The 20,720-nt window shown below is 46.9% G+C and overlaps 1 protein-coding gene and 1 long non-coding RNA gene across 5 annotated transcripts in view; one reads left to right on the top strand and one right to left on the bottom strand.

Moving 5' to 3' along the window:
* PTPN14 (protein tyrosine phosphatase non-receptor type 14) overlaps positions 1–20,720 on the top strand; it is a 190,468-nt gene that overhangs the window by 151,330 nt on the left and 18,418 nt on the right. For all 4 annotated transcript variants that reach the window (XR_005596362.1, XM_039530999.1, XM_039530997.1 and 1 more), the window contains 4 exons: positions 2,810–2,888; positions 5,605–7,091; positions 11,611–11,754; positions 18,759–18,977. Coding sequence is in view for 3 of the 4 variants with exons in the window: in XM_039530999.1 (XP_039386933.1) it covers positions 2,810–2,888; positions 5,605–7,091; positions 11,611–11,754; positions 18,759–18,977 (1,929 nt within the window). In the remaining variant the exon portion in view is untranslated. The remainder of the gene's footprint in view (positions 1–2,809; positions 2,889–5,604; positions 7,092–11,610; positions 11,755–18,758; positions 18,978–20,720) is intronic.
* LOC120401270 lies at positions 2,839–4,218 on the bottom strand. The gene is made up of 3 exons (XR_005596363.1): positions 4,083–4,218; positions 3,870–3,940; positions 2,839–2,985 (listed from the first exon to the last, which is right to left on the bottom strand). It is a non-coding gene; the product is annotated as an uncharacterized LOC120401270 (long non-coding RNA).

The following is a 20,720-nucleotide window of genomic DNA, read 5'->3' as shown; positions in this document are numbered from 1 at the left end:
TTCATGCGCCTTTTAAAAAAAGTAGTTTTGCTCACTTGTTAGAGGAGTTGTTCTTTAAAGTAATTAGCCTTGCAGACAGCCTCCTTGAACTGTATACGGCAGTTCTAGATAGCACTATCAGTGTACTCCTTGGTCTTTTATGGTAGCCTTGTACTAAATCAGTAGGCATAAGTGGGATAATGAAGTGAAGTCTGTGGTGTCTGTCTGACATTTGACAAAATGGCCTGGATTCTCATTTACACTAAGGCCTCCTTGCTTTGGCAGCTTAAGTACATTTACACCCACTTCAAGCCTCTTTTATACTGCTCTTTCATGGTCTTAATGATATGATAATAAATAAATGAGAATCAGGCCCATTAAGTTTGTAGTTTTTTTATTTCCATTCGGCAAAGGTCTGTTTACTGTAGCCAAACTTCCAATGACTCTCACGTAGGTGGAACAATGCCTGTAAGAGGCCCTCGTGTGGGTTTGTTTTTTAACACACACTCCCCCCTCCCCAGTGATCGCTGAATTGGATTTCCGACTCCTCCAGGCTTCAAGCTGCTCCCCAACTACTTCAGGGTAGACTGTTTTGCCTGGTATCTCAAAAAAGTCCTGCTTTTCCAATAACAGAAGAGTCCTTGCAGACCAGTCCTACAATAACATGGGATTCAGCTTGTTTCCCATGTTTCCTAATAGATATGGTACATTCCTAGCAGGAGACCCGTTCTCTTTGCTGTGAAGCCTTTTTTTCTGGCTCAGACCTTCATAGGTTCCTTCAGTTCTTGCCAGACTAAGTTCTGCCTCTCAGGATGCCAATAGAACCATTCTTCTGCTGACTAGAGCCATGCTCTTCGGAACACCCTCATCTGTAACTGGGCCCAGCAGGAGTATTTCCTGTTTTCCTCTGCCATATTGTATGTTGCAAGACTTAGATGTTGGCATAGAAAGTACGCTTATTAAGTTTGCAGATGATACCAAACTGGGAGGGATTGCAACTGCTTTGGAGGATAGGGTCATAATTCAAAATGATCTGGAGAAATTGGAGAAATGGTCTGAGGTAAACCGGATGAAGTTTAATAAAGACAAATGCAAAGTGCTCCACTTAGGAAGGAACAATCAGTTTCACACATACAGAAGGGGAAGAGACTGTCTAGGAAGGAGTACGGCAGAAAGGGATCTAGGGGTTATAGTGGACCACAAGCTAAATATGAGTCTACAGTGTGATGCTGTTGCAAAAAAAGCAAACGTGATTCTGGGATGCATTAACAGGTGTGTTGTGAGCAAGACATGAGAAGTCATTCTTCTTCTGCGCTGGTTAGGCCTCAACTGCAGTATTGTGTCCAGTTCTGGGCATCGCATTTCAAGAAAGATGTGGAGAAATTGGAGAGGGTCCAGAGAAGAGCAACAAGAATGATTAAAGGTCTTGAGAACATGACCTACGAAGGAAGGCTGAAAGAATTGGGTTTGTTTAGTTTGGAAAAGAGAAGACTGAGAGGGGACATGATAGCAGTTTTCAGGTATCTAAAAGGGTGTCATCAGGAGGAGGGAGAAAACTTGTTCACCTTAGCCTCTAAGGATAGAACAAGAAGCAATGGGCTTAAACTGCAGCAAGGGCGGTTTAGGTTGGACATTAGGAAAAAGTTCCTAACTGTCAGGGTGGTTAAACACTGGAATAAATTGCCTAGGGAGGTTGTGGAATCTCCATCTCTGGAGATATTTAAGAGTAGGTTAGATAAATGTCTATCAGGGATGGTCTAGACAGTATTTGGTCCTGCCATGAGGGCACGGGACTGGACTCGATGACCTCTCGAGGTCCCTTCCAGTCCTAGAGTCTGTGAATCTATGCAAGGATTTATATGCCTCATCACAGTCACTTTCACTTCTTTTCTATTCCCCCCGATCCCATACAAAGTGTAGGTGTAAGCCAAGCCCAGTTCCTTTTTTGCCCGTTCAGTGGCTAGCTGTCATCGTGGCCCTTTGTCTCTGCATGAAGGCAAACTGTGCCTCTTCTCCCCTTGAAGCTATGGGCCCAGTCAGTATCTTGCTCTCCTGGAACCAGCCTGTGTGAGAGGTGCCTCTGAGGTGGTTCTGCAGGTATATTCGCTCAGAAGTCAGGGCAATTTGCCTCTATCTGAACACACCAGTGTGTGCTTCCACAAACTTCTCAACTTAATCACACCCACAACCGAGGTGGCTGCAGTGCCAGCCTCCAAATACTTCACTTTATGCATGGACAAAACTGCTGATTATGACATCATCCAGGCTTTATATTATTACCTTTAAATAATGCATTGATGTAATGCTAAAGCATCCCCATCATTGATTCCTACCATATCACAATGCTAGCTGCAGTATTTGTCAGTTGGGGGTTTGCCCTCTGAAATTCTGCATTCAAGACACTGCGAGACTCTGCTGAGCCACCTCATGTTGCTATTGCCTTTTCCCCTCATCTCCCACCAACTACTCCTTGTGTTTTGGTCTCCTCTTGTTTTTGTCAGAGCCTCGTTTCTAGGCTATTCAGAGGCAAGGACTCTGGGTGAAATGTTGAAAAGTAAAGTGAGCGAGGAGCCTTAATCCCATTTTCCAAAGTGACTTGTGTGTTAGAGAGCTTAAGTCCCAGTGATTTTCAATAAGAACCAGGCTCCTAAGTAGCTAAGTCACTTTTATAAATGGGATGTAGGCGCCTAAGTCACATAGGCAGAACTCTCTAAGGAAATGTTCTGTACTGTGGAAAAAATCTAGAATAATTTCTTGGGCACTTCATCTTCAGAAACTGTGGCAAAGCTCCAGTTTGCTAAGGTTATTCATGTTTCTCTTTTTATTTCAGCCAAGACAGCACCCATTTATACTGCCACCTATGCATGTCCAGTGTGGAGAACACTACACTGAAACAAACAACTCGCAAGGTATTTAGGGTGTACCTTTTTCCTTTCAGAGATCTGTAGCTTAATGTGCCAGCAAAGGGGCTCTTGTTCATCAGATCGTGATTTCCAAAATGCAGTCCTGGTCAAATGAGAGTTAGTATTACTCCTCCACAATAACTTCATAGTTAAGGTTGTAGCAGGGTTCTGTTTAAAGCCCAATTTTCAAACTTATGTAAAATACACATGCACCGTTAGATGGGCTTGGAATGTGGCATGCCAGTTCAGTGCAGTTGGCATGTCTGGGGTCAGTTGGTCAAGGGGTTGCCAAGTTACAGGTCTCCCCAAATGGCCTGATTTTAAAATTGCAACTTTCTTATAGTGCTTTTTTCTGCAGATCCAGTGAAAACTGGGGAGGTGAAGGGGGAGTAGATCCACATAGCCTGTATATTACTTGCTGGCCTTTTTTCTGTTCTAGTTCCTGTCACCAGTGTCAAGCTTCAGAAGTGTGTGAATAAAAAGTTGTATTTTTTTGGCTCTCTGCAGGGTTAGCCTCAGAATTGATCTCTGAGGAAAGTATGATGGCTGGAATCTAAGGTGTAGAGAGAGATTCCCACAAAATATCCTGTAGCCTAGTGCAGTGGCCTGGTCATGAGGAGACCATAAGTTCTGCTGACGTCTCTTTGTGTTTCTGTGCATTGTTATTGACACACTTCTACACTAGGGAGACACAACTATTATTTCTCACTAGATGAGATGATGGAGATGTTGCACCAAGTCACTTCCACTAGAGCTGGAAACAGAGCCCAGACCTCTAATGTGGCAGCCTCACATCTCATTCACTTAACCACACTCTCTTTTGAAATGATTTTCGCAAAGCTATGTCTGCATACTGTGAGAGACACAGCTGAAGTGCCCTAGCCAATTGTCACACATGATGGAATCTTGGTGTAGTGATTGTGTGTCATGAATGAGGCAGGGGCTGTAGATAAGAATCGACTGAGATGCAGCAGGAGTGGACCTTACCACAGACTTCTCATGTGATGTTGAACAATTGCTTACACCAGAATCACTGGAGGTGGCCATCCTTCTGAGTCCTGTGAGATTTAGGAGAAAGGATAATCCTGTGGTTAATACACTCAGCTGTGACTCAAGAGATCTGATTTTTTTATTCCTGCCTGTGCTGCAAACTCCCTTTGTGACATTGGCCGAATCATTTAATTTCTGTGCTTCAGTTACCTGATCAGTAGGCTGTTTTGGTTCCTCGGGGGCATGATCAGCCTGTTTTGGCTTGCTTAGAGTCCTGGAGACAACAGATTGGTTTGATGTTGAGGAACCTGCTACAGCCCTGGAGGAACCTCTTCCCCCTTTCACAATCTCTGCCTGCTTGGGGCAGGGAGGGCAGTACATCAAGAGGAGACTGTAGACGGGTCGGACTCACCCCTGCGGCGCCTCCTGCTGGTGACTCCGGGAATTAGCTCTGTCCAGTGCTGGAGCGCCCTCTGCAGGCCGGTAATCTGCCTGTCTTCTGGCCCCCGTGTCCCTCCCTGGACCCGGTGCCCTTTCACATGGGTGCTGCCCCTGGCAGTAACCCCTTTCTTTCTGGGTCTCCCCTCCTTGGGGAACTCCTACCCTCTAGCCCCACCTTGCCTCAGTATTGGCTACTGCCAGTCATTGTCTAGCCCCACACCCTGGGGCAGACTGCAGTATCAGCCTACTCATCACAGGCAAAGGGGTTTGGACCTGCTGCCTTGGCCTACCCCTGAGCTGCCCTCTGCAACCCCCAGTACCAGTTGGCCCTTCGCTAGGCCGCAGCCTGGGGCTTTCTAGGCTGGAGCTCCCCAGCTCCTCAGCCTTTCCCCAGCCCTGCTTCACGCTACGTACCTTGCCTATAGCCCCTGCAGCCAGGCCCTTCTCTCCCTCTGAAGGCAGAGAGAGACTGTCCTGGCTTCTAGCTTCCCTGGCCGCCTTATAAGGCCCTTGGCTCAGTTTGGGGCGTGGCCCCAGCTGCAGCCACTTCCTCAATCAGCCCAGCCTAAAGCAGCAGCTCTCAGGCCCTGCCAGGCCACTTTTAAACCCCTCACAGCAGGAGCAGGGTTTCACCCTGCTACAGAGACCTAAGGGAATATTCAGTGGTACAGTAGCTCTGGGGCCTAGTGCTGCCAATGGTGGGATGTATCTTTAGATAACAGTTGTGAACTTGCTAAGAGGCAGATGGATGGACGGGGGAGAGAGAGTTCCACAACTACCTCCTCCGCCTTAGGAACCTTCCAGAGGGCCTGGATCTGAACTGTTTCAAAGCCTGGGCATGATTTGGATCTAGAATGTAGGTTCAGCCAATTATACAGACAGGGTTCAACCTCCAAATGTTCCCAAATGGCAGGAGTGTTTGGATCTGGAGTTTTGTTTTGAGCCCATTTCTGACACAATTAACAAACTACAACGTCTAGATGTGTTATAGCATTTTGGACTTTTGTGGGGGCGGGGGCGGGGTAACGGAAAGAGCCCCAATGGATTCTGGAATGTGAGGCAAGGTAGAGAAAAGCTTGGGGTATTGGGTCCAGGAGTGGCAAAACAATCTGAAAGGCCAGTCCTGAGACCACACATCCTGCACAGATGTACACAAGGCTGCCTCTTAATCACTGGTTCAGAATGCATTTGAAGTTTTGGTGGTTTTATTTAGGAAAGGTTTTGAGGATCATGACATTGCATGTGCCCTTGTTTGTTAAAGTGTCCTTTTCTTTATCTCTACCATACACAGACAGCATTTTCCATGGAAATGAAGAAACATTCTATTGTAGATCTCAGACCAGCTTGGACAGGTGTCCCATGGACTTCAGCTACTTAAATGGTAATGGGCCAAATGGCAGTATGTGCAGTGCCCACAGCATGAACTCTCTCAACCGTTCACAGAACTTCGTTCAGGCATCTCCAATGTCCTCCAATCTCAGCATCCCAGGAAGTGATATCATGAGAGCAGACTACATCCCCAGCCATAGACATAGTGCCATCATAGTGCCGTCCTACAGGCCAACGCCAGACTATGAAACTGTCATGAGGCAAATGAAGAGAGGGGTTATTCACATGGATAGCCAAAGTCAATCTTTAAGGAACCTCAATATTGGAAATACACATGCTTACAACCAACCAGAAGACCTGGTTTACAGCCAACCTGAGATTCGAGAGAGACATCCCTATACTGTTTCTTATGGGCCGCATGGTGGTTATAACAAACCTGTTGCCCCATCTGACCAAATGAACCCTAATAATGTTGTGCAGAATAAGGCAGCAGCCAGTGCCATATCCCACACAGTTAGCACACCAGAACTGGCTAACATGCAGCTGCAGAGCAGTCAAAGCTATAGTACTGCCCATATGTTAAAGAACTATCTTTTCAGGCCACCACCTCCATATCCACGTCCACGTCCTGCCACCAGCACGCCTGACCTAGCGAGCCACCGTCATAAATATGTCAGTGGCAGTAGCCCTGATTTGGTTACTCGGAAGGTCCAGCTCTCAGTGAAGACATTCCAAGAGGACAGCTTGCCAGTGGTTCATCAGTCACTCCAGGAGGTTAGCGAGCCCCTCATGGCAGCCAAACATCATGCAGCTTTGAACAAGCGCCATAGTTTGGAGGTCATCAGCAATATGGTACGTGGTATAGAAGCTATGGCTTTAAAGACTTTAAATGCCCCTCTGCCACGTAGAAACACCTTGCGAGAGCAGGTGCAGCCAGAAGAGGCAGCGCAGATGGAACATGCGGTTCAGCAGCTCCCTTGCTACCATCACAAGAAGACGTTCTCAAGTGCCACGATGCTGATACACAGCAGTGAAAGTGAAGAGGAAGAAGAAGCTTCAGAATCAGTGTCACAGATAGCACCGCTCCATGAAAATGTGGAATATAGTGCTCAGTTGCAAGCTGCTTTGGCTAGAATACCAAATAAACCTCCTCCTGAGTATCCCGGGCCAAGGAAAAGTGTTAGCAATGGAGCCCTGAGGCAGGACCAAGTAAATGTTTCAGTGGCTGTAGCCAGGGCCAAGGCCATGAGGCCAGGGCCTACCAAGGCCGTTAGCGTGTCTCGGACTGATCAAATGACAATGAATGGGTCCTCACTTGGACCGTCTATCTCCGAGCCTGACCTCACGAGTGTAAAGGAGAGGGTCAAGAAAGAACCAGTGAAGGAAAGGCCTGTGTCCGAAATGTTTTCTATCGAGGACAGCATTATAGAAAGAGAGATGATGATGAGGGTAAGTATCTTTCTCTAATGCAGAGGCTTCTTTGAACCAAAGAACCAACCTGTTTTGGTTTTTTTTTAATATCCCAAAATGAACAACTGAAAATGGTTACAGCCTAAACAATGAGGAATGTAAAACAACCGTATGCAGAAAAAAGAGTTTTTGACCATCATAGGATTACCTGGAAGGTAAGAGTGAGTAAAAAATGCAGGGTCTAATTCTCCATTGCCTGGCTGCTTGTGCAGTCATTTAGAGCAGTCTATAATTTGAATGGGTTTGCAATGCCATCACCAGTACGAGTGGAGAATTCTGGTTCAGTAGCATATTCTCCCCACTTCGCAGGGATATAAAGCAAAGTACTGCATAATATGCAGTGTTAGTGCGGAGAATCCAATCCATGACATTTAGATGGCTTATCACTTAGGATTGCTGCTTTTACATTGATGTAGCGTATGCTTAGCCTACAATTTTATGAGACTGAGTTTTATGAGGATTTATGGCTATTAGTCAGGATGGGTAAGGAATGGTGTCCCTAGCCTCTGTTTGTCAGAGGATGGAGATGGATGGCAGGAGAGTGATCACTTGATCATTGCTTGTTAGGTTCACTCCCTCTGGGGCCCCTGACATTGGCCACTGTCGGTAGACAGATACTGGGCTAGATGGACCTTTGGTCTGACCCAGTACGGCTGTTCTTAGGTTATGTTCTTACGTTTAGTAAACTTTGGTGGCACTGGAATTTGGCTTGCTGATTTTCTAAACTAGTGACTTGTTGCACAACAAAAGGAGCAATACTGCTAACTTGAGGAAGTAGAGATGCTTTTTTTTCTTTCCCTGAGGTACGGGGAATGGGAATCCTTAAATTCTCATTCAGTTTTCCAAGAACAAACAGATGATGCTGACTCAGCTGATTTTTCCTGCACAGCTGCACACTACAGTAGTTTTCAGATTAACGTACTAACCCACAACACTTAGTTAATGAGTTATGCACATACCTGGCATGCAGAGTGTTTAAAGAGATTATACTGATAAGAGTGACTAACTGTGAACTACTATTTTTTTAACAACTTAATTTAGACATCCTGCATTACTGCCATGCCTTTTTGAAGAGACTTATTATTGAGTGTCCATCTCTTCTGCTTGTTGTAGGAATACATAATATGTTCCCTAAAATACGGTATAATATAATAAATGGACAAATACAAAGTCTGGTCTTCCATAGACCTAAATGATAGCAGGGAACGTATCAAAATATGAAGACTTAGTCATGGGCTTAACTTTATAAACTGTGAATAGTCCTATTGAAGTCAAGTTAGGCAAGTACATATCTCTTTTTCAGGATGGGTCCTAGAGCAGAAGAAACATTGAATCCATTTACATTAATGTGATGTCCAAGTGATCTGGGGGTGTTTAGAAAATAATACTAGCTTTGCTGTTAATATTCTTCACGGCAAGGCTATTAGTCAGCAAACAAAATGAGGTTACTTAATATCTACATTTAGAATGAAACACTTCACTATACCCCAGGGGATTTTTTAAGCTTGTTTAGAAAGCTGCCATTTTGTTATTGCTGATTCTTGCATTTGAAGTAATGATTTAGAAGTAGTGAGAACAAAATTATTTGTTAGTCTGAAAGTTGACAGGCCCTCTATTTCCTCTGAGTTCTGCTAGAACAGGGGCGTGCAAACTTTTTGGCCTGAGGGCTGCATTGGGTTTCCAAAATTGTATGGAGGGCTGGGTAGAAGAGGCTGTGCCTCTTCAAACAGTCAGGTGTGGCCTGGTCCCGCCCCCTATCTGACCCCTCCTGCTTCTCGCCCCCTGATGGCCCCCCCGGGACTCCTGCCCTCCCCCCGTTCCCTGTCCCCGGAACCCCCGCCCCGACTGCCCACCACCACCCCATCCACCCCCTCCTCTCATTCCTGACTGCCGCCCAGTCCCCTGCCCCATCATACCACCCCTTCTCCCTGACTGCTCCTGGAATCCCTGGCCCTGGCTGCCCCCCGCTGCCCCATCCAACCCCACCCTTCCTGACTGCCCCCCCCGGGACCCCTGCACCATCCAACCACTCCTTCTCCCTGTCCCCTGACCATCACCGGAACCCCTGCCCCTAAGTGACCCCCGTGGCCCCATCCAATCCCCCCCTCCTTCCTGACTGCCCTCCCGAGACCCCTGCCCCCTTCAACCCACCTGTTCCCCGCCCTCCGACCACCCCAATCCCTATCTGCACCCCTGACCACCGCTCCGAACTCCCCTGCCCTCTATCCACACACCCCACCTCACCCCGCTCCCTTACCACACTGCCTGGAGCACTGGTGGCTGGCAGCACTACAGCTGTGCCGCCCGACTGGAGCCAGCCATGCCACCGCACAGCACAGAGCACCAGATCAGGCCCCAGCTCTGCAGCCGCGCTGCCCCAGGAGCTCGCAGCCCCACCACCCAGAGCATTGCGCTGGCGGTGGGGCGAGCTGAGGCTGTGGGGAAGGGGAAACAGTGAGGGAGGGGCTGGGGGCTAGCCTCCTGGGGCAGAAGCTCAGGGGCCGGGCAGGAGGGTCCCATGGGCCGGATGTGGTCCACGGGCCGTAGTTTGCCCACCTCTGTGCTAGAACAAATGCAAAAATGGATCTCTCAAATCCTGAAAACTGTCACTTCCTAGATCATTGGTTCTGATTCTTGGGGTCAAGGTCTCAAGATGCACCACAAAGCTGTATCCTAGAGGTTGTGTTATTTCCTACAGAATCTAAGCTTATATTTAACCAAAAAAAAAAAAGTTATTTCTGACCTTTCTGCTTGCGAAGTATAACCTCTCACATGTAAATACTGCAGTAGTAGTAAGGCTTAATAAATGTGTAGCATCCCAGAATATATTCAGTAAAAGTATCTGAATTACATTTTTTGATCTCTTTCAGATATGAAGTGATCAAAGGGACATGCATTGAGTGTAATTGTCTTCCTTAGCTATAGACAAACCAAGGAATTCAAATCAAATTAACGTGTGTGTATGTGTGTGCACGTGTGTTACAGCATTTTGGACTTTTGGGGATCCAAAGAAGCACAAAGGGTTGTGAGACTGGGCACAGAGGATTCTGGGATGTGGGGCAAGATAGAGAAAAGCTTGGGGTATTGGGGCCAGGAGTGGCAAAATAATCTGAGAACCTCCATTCTGGATATTCATTGAGTATTAGGTCAACTTTGTTCACCCCATCAACACCATGTTCGCATCTGCTTTTTGGAAGCGGGAGGTTATTCTATATTTTTTATGCTCAAATTGCTTTTAAAATGGTTTCCAGCCTAGTTCAGGAATCACATGATATTTCTACCTCTTTCACCACGGGCACTGAAAACTATCAGCTAACCATTTGTGAATTTGGTGCCGTGGCTGATCCCGTAAGCACAGAATTCACCATTTACACTTTGGGACATTCTATTTGGTTAAAGACAGCCGATTTTTATGAAGCTTTTGCCATAGAAGAAAACCAAACCGAAATTGGGCAAAATTACTAGATCTTGAACTGTCAATCTGGTAAAAACATGGGTTTAATTTTTGCCAGTTTCACCAGTTAGCATGAGCATCTTTATGCAGTTATGCCCAGGTACCCAATGGCAATGAAAAGTTTGCAGGCTGGCCCGTTCCAGAAACAATCCATTTACTATATGCCCGGGGGGTATGCTTTTCCAGCAGGAGAGCTCGGACCCTGCTGTAATAGCAGTTTTCAAAAGCAGCTGTGATCCAGACAGCCTTTGTGTATTGCTTTCCCCCAAAATCAGGCAGGAAGAGTCGCCAAGGGAACGGAATGAAATATTTCCCCTTCTTCGCCTTCCCGGAGTTGTGAACCTCCACCTCTTAGATGTATCATCTCCCACTAGCCACAGAACGAAATTAGAACTCAGACTCTCCATACAGCAGTGTGGGTGCTACACAAACATGATGTAAAGCAAGTTCTGTGCATCAAATGGTATTAAACTCTGGTTTTAAACACCATGAGCTCATTCGTCGCACAGTGGGCACCATTAACAGCTGGACATTTACCAAACACGGTAGTTTAAATTTACCAAAGTATTTCCCATTCTAAGCATTAAACAAACACCCCAGCAAAGATAAAATGTGCAGTGGGGCAAGCAGTATATATTTTTCATGGTTTTCTGCCATAGTAAATGAAATTGAACACCGTTTAAAACAAGTATAGGATATGTTTGCGTAAGTATTGCCATCGTGAGATTATGTCCTGCTAGCAATTTACCATTACAGAAAGGATACCCAAGATTTGTACTTGCCAGTCTTTTGATAGCAAGTAAGCTATATTTTACCTTTGGGTTGTTCCTTTGAAATTAAAATTTTGTGCTCCTGTAGGAGTAGGCCCTGGGGAATAATAGGAAGAATCGGAGGTTGTATTTGTATTTACTCTGCTAATGGTGATCATCTGCATTCCTTGGCCAGAGAGTTGCAGATTTTGGAGATTAAAAAAACATTCTAGTGTTTTACTGGCATTATAGATGATAACACCGAGATAAAAAACATGCCTTTTCTTGCCAAAAGAATCTAGAGAAGCAGAAGATGGCAGGCCTGGAGGCCCAGAAGAGGCCCTTGATGTTGGCAGCGTTAAATGGACTCTCCGTTGCTAGAGTTCCAGTGCCTGAGGATGGCCAGGATGAAGTAGCCAAGGTGCCAATGGATGAGAGGGTAAGAGAGAGGTTCACAAAGTGCTATTTATTCCATTGTTTCTAGCAGTGTACACATTTGAAGTTTTAAAAGCTGGAAACTATTCCTGATGGCCACATTGAGAGCACCATCTGTGATGGAGGTCTTTGGTATTGTCACTGCTTCGGTGAGGCCAAAAACGTGGGCGACGAACAATTGTACGAGGTTCTGAATGCCGTCATCGCCCACTGAAGTCAGTGGAAGTTGAAGGTGCTTAGCACCTCAGGGCGTGTTCAGCGTCTCACAGGATCAAGCCCTAAATCTAAAATATTGCATATCTCATCTTGGCCAGGGAGCTTGATACAGCAGTCATTCTTTGTTGTAGCATAATGTGCTGAATGATGCATGTAGGTTGCTGAGAAGAGCCTTAGTTGCAGTCCAAGAGACAAAAAAGATTCATTCTTAAAGATTTCTCTGTGCATTCCTGTGTATGCACATGCATGCAATTAAAAAAAATTAAAATATCTGCTGCCATTGACTATTGGGGCAAATGTTCAAAGAGGCCTCCCTCCTGATTTTGTGCATGGAATTTTGCGCCCTGTACAAGCAAATGACAGCAATTACATATGGTAAGCCCATTTCTCCCGGATACACATCAGAGCTGGTTCTTCGAGTGATTGCTCACGTCCATTCAACTTAGGTGTGTGTGTGCTTGCCATATGCACCGGTGCCGGAAGTTTGTCCCTCAGCAGTATCCGTAAGGGACCGGCTCTGGCACCCCTTGGAATGGCACACGTATGCCGCAGCATATAGGCGGCTGCCAGCCCCCTCCACCCTCAGTTCCTTCTTGCTGCCAGCAATGGTGCATGGAACTGATGCTGCTTCAGCTACAGCTGTTGATTTTTGTTCATTCAAACTCATTTGCCTCTTGCAAATATTACTGTATATAGTTTTGCTCTAGTTTAGTTCAACCTATTTGTTAAGTTAGCGACTTAGGTCCCTAAAGGAACTTCATCTCGGGATGGGACATGCCCCGGTCCCCAGGCTTTAAACCCTGCGATCGCGGTAAAAGGCCCATGCCCATTGGTGATCCACATAATAGTTGTTTTCGGTGCTTGGGCAAAGATCACATTAGTGATAAGTGCAAAATCTGCAAGTCCATCAAGCCCAGGATGAAGAAGGAGCGTGACATTCGTTTGAAGGCGCTCCTGATGGAGTCTGCCCTTACCCCGATGCCAGAGCAGTGCTGTCATTTGAGCACCATAACCTCGGGACGCAGCACCTCGCTGGTAACGTCTATGAGCCGGCACCAGTCTCTGTCCATGGCTCCAGCCAAGAAGCCCAGGAGGACAGGGCGAGGAAGGTCTCCAGCTTCCCACAAGGAAAAGGACAGGTCTGGGGTAGACCAAGGCCCTGTCTCAGTTGCCTCTTCACCCCTTTGGGGATCCCAGGCCCCAGCTCAGCTTGGGCAATGTATCCCAGCCCGCTCCCCACCTGGGATACACCGCTTGGGGTCGGATAGCATCGGAGGTCCTCGTCAGCTCTGGAGTCAGTGCCCAGAAACTCCCCGGCACTGGTACCGCTCCAGGGACAGGTCGAGGGACCGACAGTACCGTTCCCCGGACCGTCACCGATCCCCCAGGGCAGCATCACCGTGTGCAGCTACATCTTCACAATGCCGAGCCTGCTCTAGTTCCCGCTCCACATCCCGGTACCGCTCGTTAAGCGTGAGACATAGATCACCGGGCTACGGCCGTCTCAGATCCGCCGAGTGCCACCAATCGCCAAGGCTCTGATCCAGACACTCGTCGAGGTAAGCCAGATCCAGCTTCGGGAAGGGCGACCGGTACCGATCGGGACAGAGCCACCAATCAGCCCCGTCTTGGTCACAGGGGAGTGACCACTCGGGCTGTGGCTCAGGTATGGAGCAAGGTTCCCTAGTGGCAGGACAGACTCCGGCACCTACAGTGCAGACTACGTCGACGGCACTGAAGCCGAGCCCATGGCCTCAGACTCCGTGGCCAGCACAGTGGTACCCATGGGGGTTCGCTCAGCCTTCTCAGGCCACCCACTCAGTATCCGGAGCTTCGGAGAGACTGGTTACTGGCCTCTCTCACCCCCCTCCAGCCAAAGAGGCCTCGGCTGCAGGCACAGGAGGAAGTGGGCGAGCAAGCCACCAGGCCACCTATGGTTGCAGAGGACCCCTTAGTACTGGCTTCCTCCTCCTCGTCTCCAGATGAGGCTATAGTGGGGCCCCCTCCATCGGTGCCCCGGGATGCATCAGGAGCTGTTAGAGGGCTGCCACTGACCTGGGCCTCCAGGCGGAGGAGTTAGAGGAACCCACAGACTCCCTCTTTAATGTTCTCTGCATCGTGGCCCCGGCCAAGCTAGCTTTGCCCCTACATGAGGGGTCGCTAAATAGACTCATAGACTTTAAGGTCAGAAGGGACCATTATGATCATCTAGTCTGACCTCCTGCACAATGCGGGCCATACAATCTCACCCATCCACTTCTATAACAAACCCCTAACCTATGTCTGAGTTATTGAAGTCCTCAAATTGTGGTTTGAAGACCTCAAGCTGCAGAGAATCCTCCAGCAAGTGACCCGTGTCCCATGCTGCAGAGGAAGGCGAAAAACCTCCAGGGCCTCTGCCAATCTGCCCTGGAGGAAAATTCCTTCCCCGATGGCAATCAGTTAAACCCTGAGCATGTGGGCAAGACTCACCAGCCAGCACCCAGGAAAGAATTCTCTGTAGTAACTCAGATCCCATCCCATCACAGACCACTGGGCATACTTACCTGCTGATAATTTGGCAATTGATCTTTGATTAATTGCCAAAATTAGGCTATCCCATCATACCATACCCCTATAAACTTATCAAGCTTAGTCTTAAAGCCAGATATGTCTTTTGCCCCCACTCCTCCCCTTGGAAGGCTGTTCCAGAACTTCACTCCTCTGATGGTTAGAAACCTTCATCTAATTTCAAGTCTAAACTTCCTAGTGTCCAGTTTATATCCATTTGTTCTCGTGTCCACATTGGTACTAAGCTTAAATAATTCCTCTCTCTCCCTAATATTAATCCCTCTGATATATTTATAAAGAGCCATCATATCCCCCCTCAGCCTTCTTTTGGTTAGGCTACACAAGCCAAGCTCTTTGAGTCTCCTTTCATAAGACAGGTTTTCCATTCCTCGGATCATCCTAGTAGCCCGTCTCCGAACCTGTTCTAGTTTGAATTCCTCCTTCTTAAACATGGGAGACCAGAACTGCACACAATATTCCAGATGAGATCTCACCAGTGCCTTGTATAACGGTACTAACACCTCCTTATCTCTACTGGAAATACCTTGCCTGATGCATCCTAAAACTGCATTAGCTTTTTTAACGGCCATATCACATTAGCGGCTCATAGTCATCCTGTGATCAACCAATACTCCGAGGTCCTTCTCCTCCTCTGTTACTTCCAACTGATGCATCCCCAATTCATAAAAATTACAAATGCCCTCTGGCAAACTCCCTCCTCCTTGCCTCCGATCTCCAAGAGGGTGGAGCCACAAGTACTTTGTGCCATCCAAGAGCCACGAGTACCTTTATATCCACCCTGCTCCCAATTCCCTAGTGGTAGAGGCGGTGAACCACAGGGAGACACAGGGTCAACCGGGGGCTATCCCTAAGAATAAACACTCAAGGCAACTAGACTTCTTTGGGTGTAAAGTTTATTCGTCCTCCAGTCTACAGTTGCGGGTTGCCAACCATTAGGCCTTACTAGGCCGCTGTGATTTTAATATGTGGCAGGCCGTGACCAAGTTGAAGAGCACCCTTTCTGAGGCTTCTAGGAAGGAGATCTGGGCAATCCTGGATGAGAGCTCAACTGCAGCCAGAGCAGCTCTCCAGGCAGCATCGGATGCTGCAGACACCGCCGCCCGTACTGTGGCATCAGCCATCTCGTTGTGCAGGGCTTCCTGGCTGCTCCTCTCTGGTCTTTCCTCTCTCAAAGGCTCTTATGTAAATTAAGCTGTCATGGGATAAAAGGAAAGGTCCTTTCATGGATTGAGAACTGGATTCAATTTATTCATAAATGATCTGGAGAAAGGGTTTGCAGATGATACTAAACTGCTCAAGATAGTTAAGAAAGCAGATTGTGAAGAAGAACAAAAAAGATCTCACAAAACTAAGTGATTGGGCAACAAAATGGCAAATGAAATTTAATGTGGATAAATGTAAAGTAATGCACATTGGAAAAGCAAACAGGATGTTAGGAATCATTAAAATTCTAGCACTAGAAAAAGGTTCAAAAAAGAGCACTAAAAAATGAGGGGTTTAGAGAAGGTCCCATATGAGGAAAGATTAATATATAAAATCATGGTGATGTTGAGAAAGTGGGATAGAAAAGTTATTTACTTATTCACATAATATAAGAACTAGGGGATGCAGGAGAGAGATCATTTGATCATTGCCTGTTAGGTCCTTGGAGGCTCAGCAGTCAATGCAAGACCTCCCTTTTGACGGGCATGCTCTGTTCGCAGAACGGGCAGACATTAAACTCCATGGCTGAAAGATTCCCGTACGACCCTAAAAACACTGGGCCTGTACGTTCCCGGCCCTGCCCGCAAGCGGTTTAAGCTGCAGCAGCCTCAGAACCAGGGGAGCCACCCTCGCCAGGAGCCTCCTCACAAAAGATCCAGGGGCTACAAGAGGTGCCTGGCCACCAACTCCCATCAACATCACAGGAGGGCTTGACCTGCAGTAAGCAGATGGGCAAGCACCCGTTTTGAAGGTATACCCGAGGGTGACCTACCGCACTGTTCCCTGGATCCTTCCTCCCCTCTGTTTGCCAACTGCCTTTCTTCCTTCCTCCCTATAACATAGGACCGATGGATCCTCAATACGGTGGCACAGGGTTACACCCTTCAGTTACTTTCTATTGCCCCTTCCCGCCCTTCCTCAGGGCCCCCCTCACGAGAATCTTCTCATTCAGGAGGTAGAGGGTCTACTACAGCTGGGTGTGGTGGAGGTAGTTCCTGTGGAGTACAGAAACAAGGCGTTCTATTCCCAATACTTTATAATCCCCAAGGCCAAGGACAGTCTGTGGCCCATACTAGACCTGCATACTTGAACCGCTGTTTAGCGAAACTGAAGTTCTGCATGGTCTCCCTGGATCCGGGAGACTGGTACGCTGCCCTCAGTCTGAAAGATGCATACTTCCACATCATCGTCTTCAAGGGACACAGACACTTCCTCCAGTTTACAGTAGGTCCCAACCACTATCAGTTCGCGGTCTTTCCTTTTGGCCTAGTGATGGCGCTGCAGGTATTTACCAAGTGCACGTCGGTGGTGGCGGCTTACTTCAGACGTTGGGGTATCCAGATCTACCCATACCTCAATAACTGGCTCGTCAAGGGCAGCTCAAGGACCAAGGGGACATCGCAGTGCTGCTAGCCACGTGTCATCCCCTTGGCCTGTTTGTAAACGACAAAAAATCCACGTTAGTTTCAGTACAGAGGATAGAGTTCATCAGAGCGGTGCTTGACTCGACCTGTGCACTGGAAAGATTCAGGGCACTGATAGACCTCATCGCGGAAGTCTCCACATTTCCCTTGACCATGGCCAGGGTTTGCCGACGCATGCTAGGTCACATGGCAGCATGTGCATATATATGGTGCACCATGCCAGGCTCTAGATGCGACCCCCCCAGTTCCAGTTCCAGCTCCACCCCCACCCGGCTTTCCTTCCCAAGGTGGTGTCCACTTTCCACATGAGCCAGGACATCTTTCTTCCGGATCTTCTGCCCTAAGCCTCATAAGACTAGTGAAGAGAGGTGCCTTCACCCTTTGGATGTAAGAAGAGCTCTGCCTTTCTACCTAGATTGGACAAAACTTTTCTGCAAGTTGACTCAGCTTTTCATCTCTACAACTGATAGGATGAAGGGCCTCCCTGTGTCCACGCAAAGGATTTTTAACTGGATCACCTCTTGCATTCGACCCCGCTACGAGTTAGTGGGAGACCCTCCACAGCCAATCGTCAGAGCCCACTTGACTAGAGCACAGGCATCCTTGATGGCCTTCCTGGCACACGTTCCAATCAAGGACATCTGTAAAGCTGCGACGTGGTCCTCGGTATATGCATTTATGGCCAACTATGCCATCACGCAGCAGGCCAGAGATGACACTGGGTTCAGCAGAGCTGTATTGTAATCTACATGTCCGTGAACTCCTTACCTGCCTCCAGGGGTACTGCTGGGAGTCACATAAGTTGAATGGACATGAGCAAGCACTTGAAGAAGAAAAGACCTTTTCCATAACTGGTGTTCTTCGAGATGTGTTGGTCATGTCCACTCCATAACCCGTCCTCCTTCCCCACTGTCAGAGCTTCTGGCAAGAAGGAACTGAGGGTGTAGGGGACTGGCAGTGCCCTATATGCCACAGCATACACACACCACTCCAGGGGGCGCCAGAGCCGGTCCTCTATGGATACTGCTGAGGGAAAAACTTCTGGCACCAATGCATGTGGTGAGCACGCACACCTAAGTTGAATGGACATGAGCAACACATCTCAAGGAACATCAGTTATGGAAAAAGGTAACTGTCTTTTTTTTTATGTGCACAGAAATGGCAATGTACAAATTAAGGCTGTGTTTTGAAAATATGGGCTTAAATTCATTGTAACAAAAAAGTGACTATTTTTAAAGAGAATTTTTTTCAAAAATGTACTTAGATAAGTCCATTTATGGAATCAGGATTGCAACTAGAAGGTTTTTGCTTTATCTAGCACCAGAATCTGTAACTATAAAAAGAGAATGTGCTAGAAACATAAAATTCTCTGCTGATTTAACTACACTGAAGCAGACAGAGTTATGCATTCTCAGACAACATAAAACTTTGTACAGTAAGCAGTATAGCTCCAAGCAAAAAGACGAGAACATTCTAGTTTGTTTGATGATTCGTTCTGTATTGAGATAAAATACTGCCCTGTGATACTTCCGCAATCATTCTGTCTCAAAAAATTAATTGATGAGAGTATTCCTTTCCTTCTGTTAAATCACAGTGCAAAATCTTGAAGAGGAAGTTGGAAGAGGGGATGGTATTCACTGAATATGAGCAGATTCCAAAGAAAAAGGCAGATGGGATCTTCACCACTGCAGCATTGCCTGAAAATGCTGAGCGCAACCGCATCAGGGAAGTCATTCCTTACGAGGAGAACAGAGTAGAGCTGGTACCAACCAAAGAAAATAATACAGGCTACATCAATGCCTCGCACATAAAGGTAAAGGTTTTTGAAGCATCACATGGCATATGAAGAAACATTAGGGGAGTGGGTATGTTGTTACAGGTGAGGCCATTGTTTTCTAACATTAGGGAACTTGCAAAAAGTCATTTACTCACATCTACCTAGGTTTCTTTTAAAAATGGGCAGGTTGTTTTACCTTGGACGACAGTGTCACTACCAGGGCCGGCTCCAGGCACCAGCTCAGCAAGCAGGTGTTTGGGGTGGCCCAGGGGAAGGGGTGGCACATTGGGCTCTTCGGCGGCAGGTCCCTCGGTCCCTTTCAGAGGGAAGGACCTGCTGTCGAATTGCCGCCAAAGAAGAAAGTGGCGCGGTGGAACTGCCGCTGATCATGATTGCGCCTTTTTTTCTTTTTTTCTTTCGCTGCTTGGGGCGGCAAAAACCCTGGAGCTGGCCCTGGTCACTACATCACATTCCTAATTTCAAGGCTCAGTGAACAATCATGAATTGATGTATTTATTACATTTCTGGGACCTAGAAATCATTGTACAGAAATTTCCTTATCTGTTGCAATGCTGCATGGACTAGCGGCTGATTGCTTGCATTAAGCTAAAAAGGGCACCTACCATATCTTAAATTTAACTAATGGGCTAGCTCTACCCATATTAGTTCAGACCAATATAATTTCCATCACCCTGACCCTGCAGGAGCAGCTGGGCTAGCGGGAATTTCCTCCCAGGGAAGGAAGGAGGATAGGCAGTGCTTCCACCAGGGGAAACTTTAAATGGAAACCTGCAGGGAGAAGGGGAATGCACTGAATCAGTAGGAGGTCTGGCCCCAAGCTTCTATCTTAGTTTTAAAACTTACAGGGCTTGATTTTTAAAATGTAAGGGTGTTAAATGCATGTTTGTCTTTTGAGCATGTCCAGCACTCAAGTGGTCTAGTAAATCAGACCCCTAAAATAACGGTTCTTTCATTTAGACTGGTCATGTGAGCATTCATATTGCCTTGTTTCAAATGGGAGTTTTGTAAAATGAAGTTATGTTTTTGTTCAGAAATTCATTGTATGAATGGTTTACATACAGTCTGACCCTCTATGCTGCTTGTAAGCCTGCTATATAGTCATTTTCAGCAGTAAGCTGTCTCATGGTGGCTGCAAATTCATTTTTATCTTCTCTGTTTCCAAGAACAGCTTTTCAAGGCCCCTTGGTGATTATCACTCTGTCCTGAGAGAAGTAGTGGTACTCAGTTCATGCCAGGCTGCCATGTGGCATAACAGGGCTGCCTTTTCCCATTGTCAAAAACAAAATGAAAAAAAAATCAAATTAGAATAATAAATAAAACATTCTGTTCATTTACATCTTCGAGGAAGAAAGGCCTTTAAGTCCAAAGAGAATAGCTAATCTTAGTCATGATTTACAATATTAAATCCTGTTGATTCAGAACACCTTTCTAAACCAGGATCCTGTCAAGTTATCACTTTCCCACCAGAGTCCTGGTGGGTAGCAGACACTGGTTTTTGGCATCATCTGCCATTGCTAGAATGATGGATTATTGAATCATTTTTTTTTTCATCTAATTTGTGGGAGAAAAAAATTCCTAACAATATAAATTGTGCCCACAAGGTGGTATCAGCCAGAAAAAGAATTTTCCCCAGCCAGTTTTAAGTGTCCACGTTTCATTTTTTGTGTCACTATTGGACACACACCCATTTGAGATCTAGAGAGCATGCAGGAACATGCACTCGTGTTTTAGTATCTGACACTCTGGCTCTTGCCAGTA

Source organism: Mauremys reevesii, linkage group 3, assembly GCF_016161935.1.
Source record: "Mauremys reevesii isolate NIE-2019 linkage group 3, ASM1616193v1, whole genome shotgun sequence".
Taxonomy (NCBI): Eukaryota; Metazoa; Chordata; order Testudines; family Geoemydidae; genus Mauremys; species Mauremys reevesii.
This window is presented reverse-complemented; position numbering and strand designations above follow the sequence as displayed.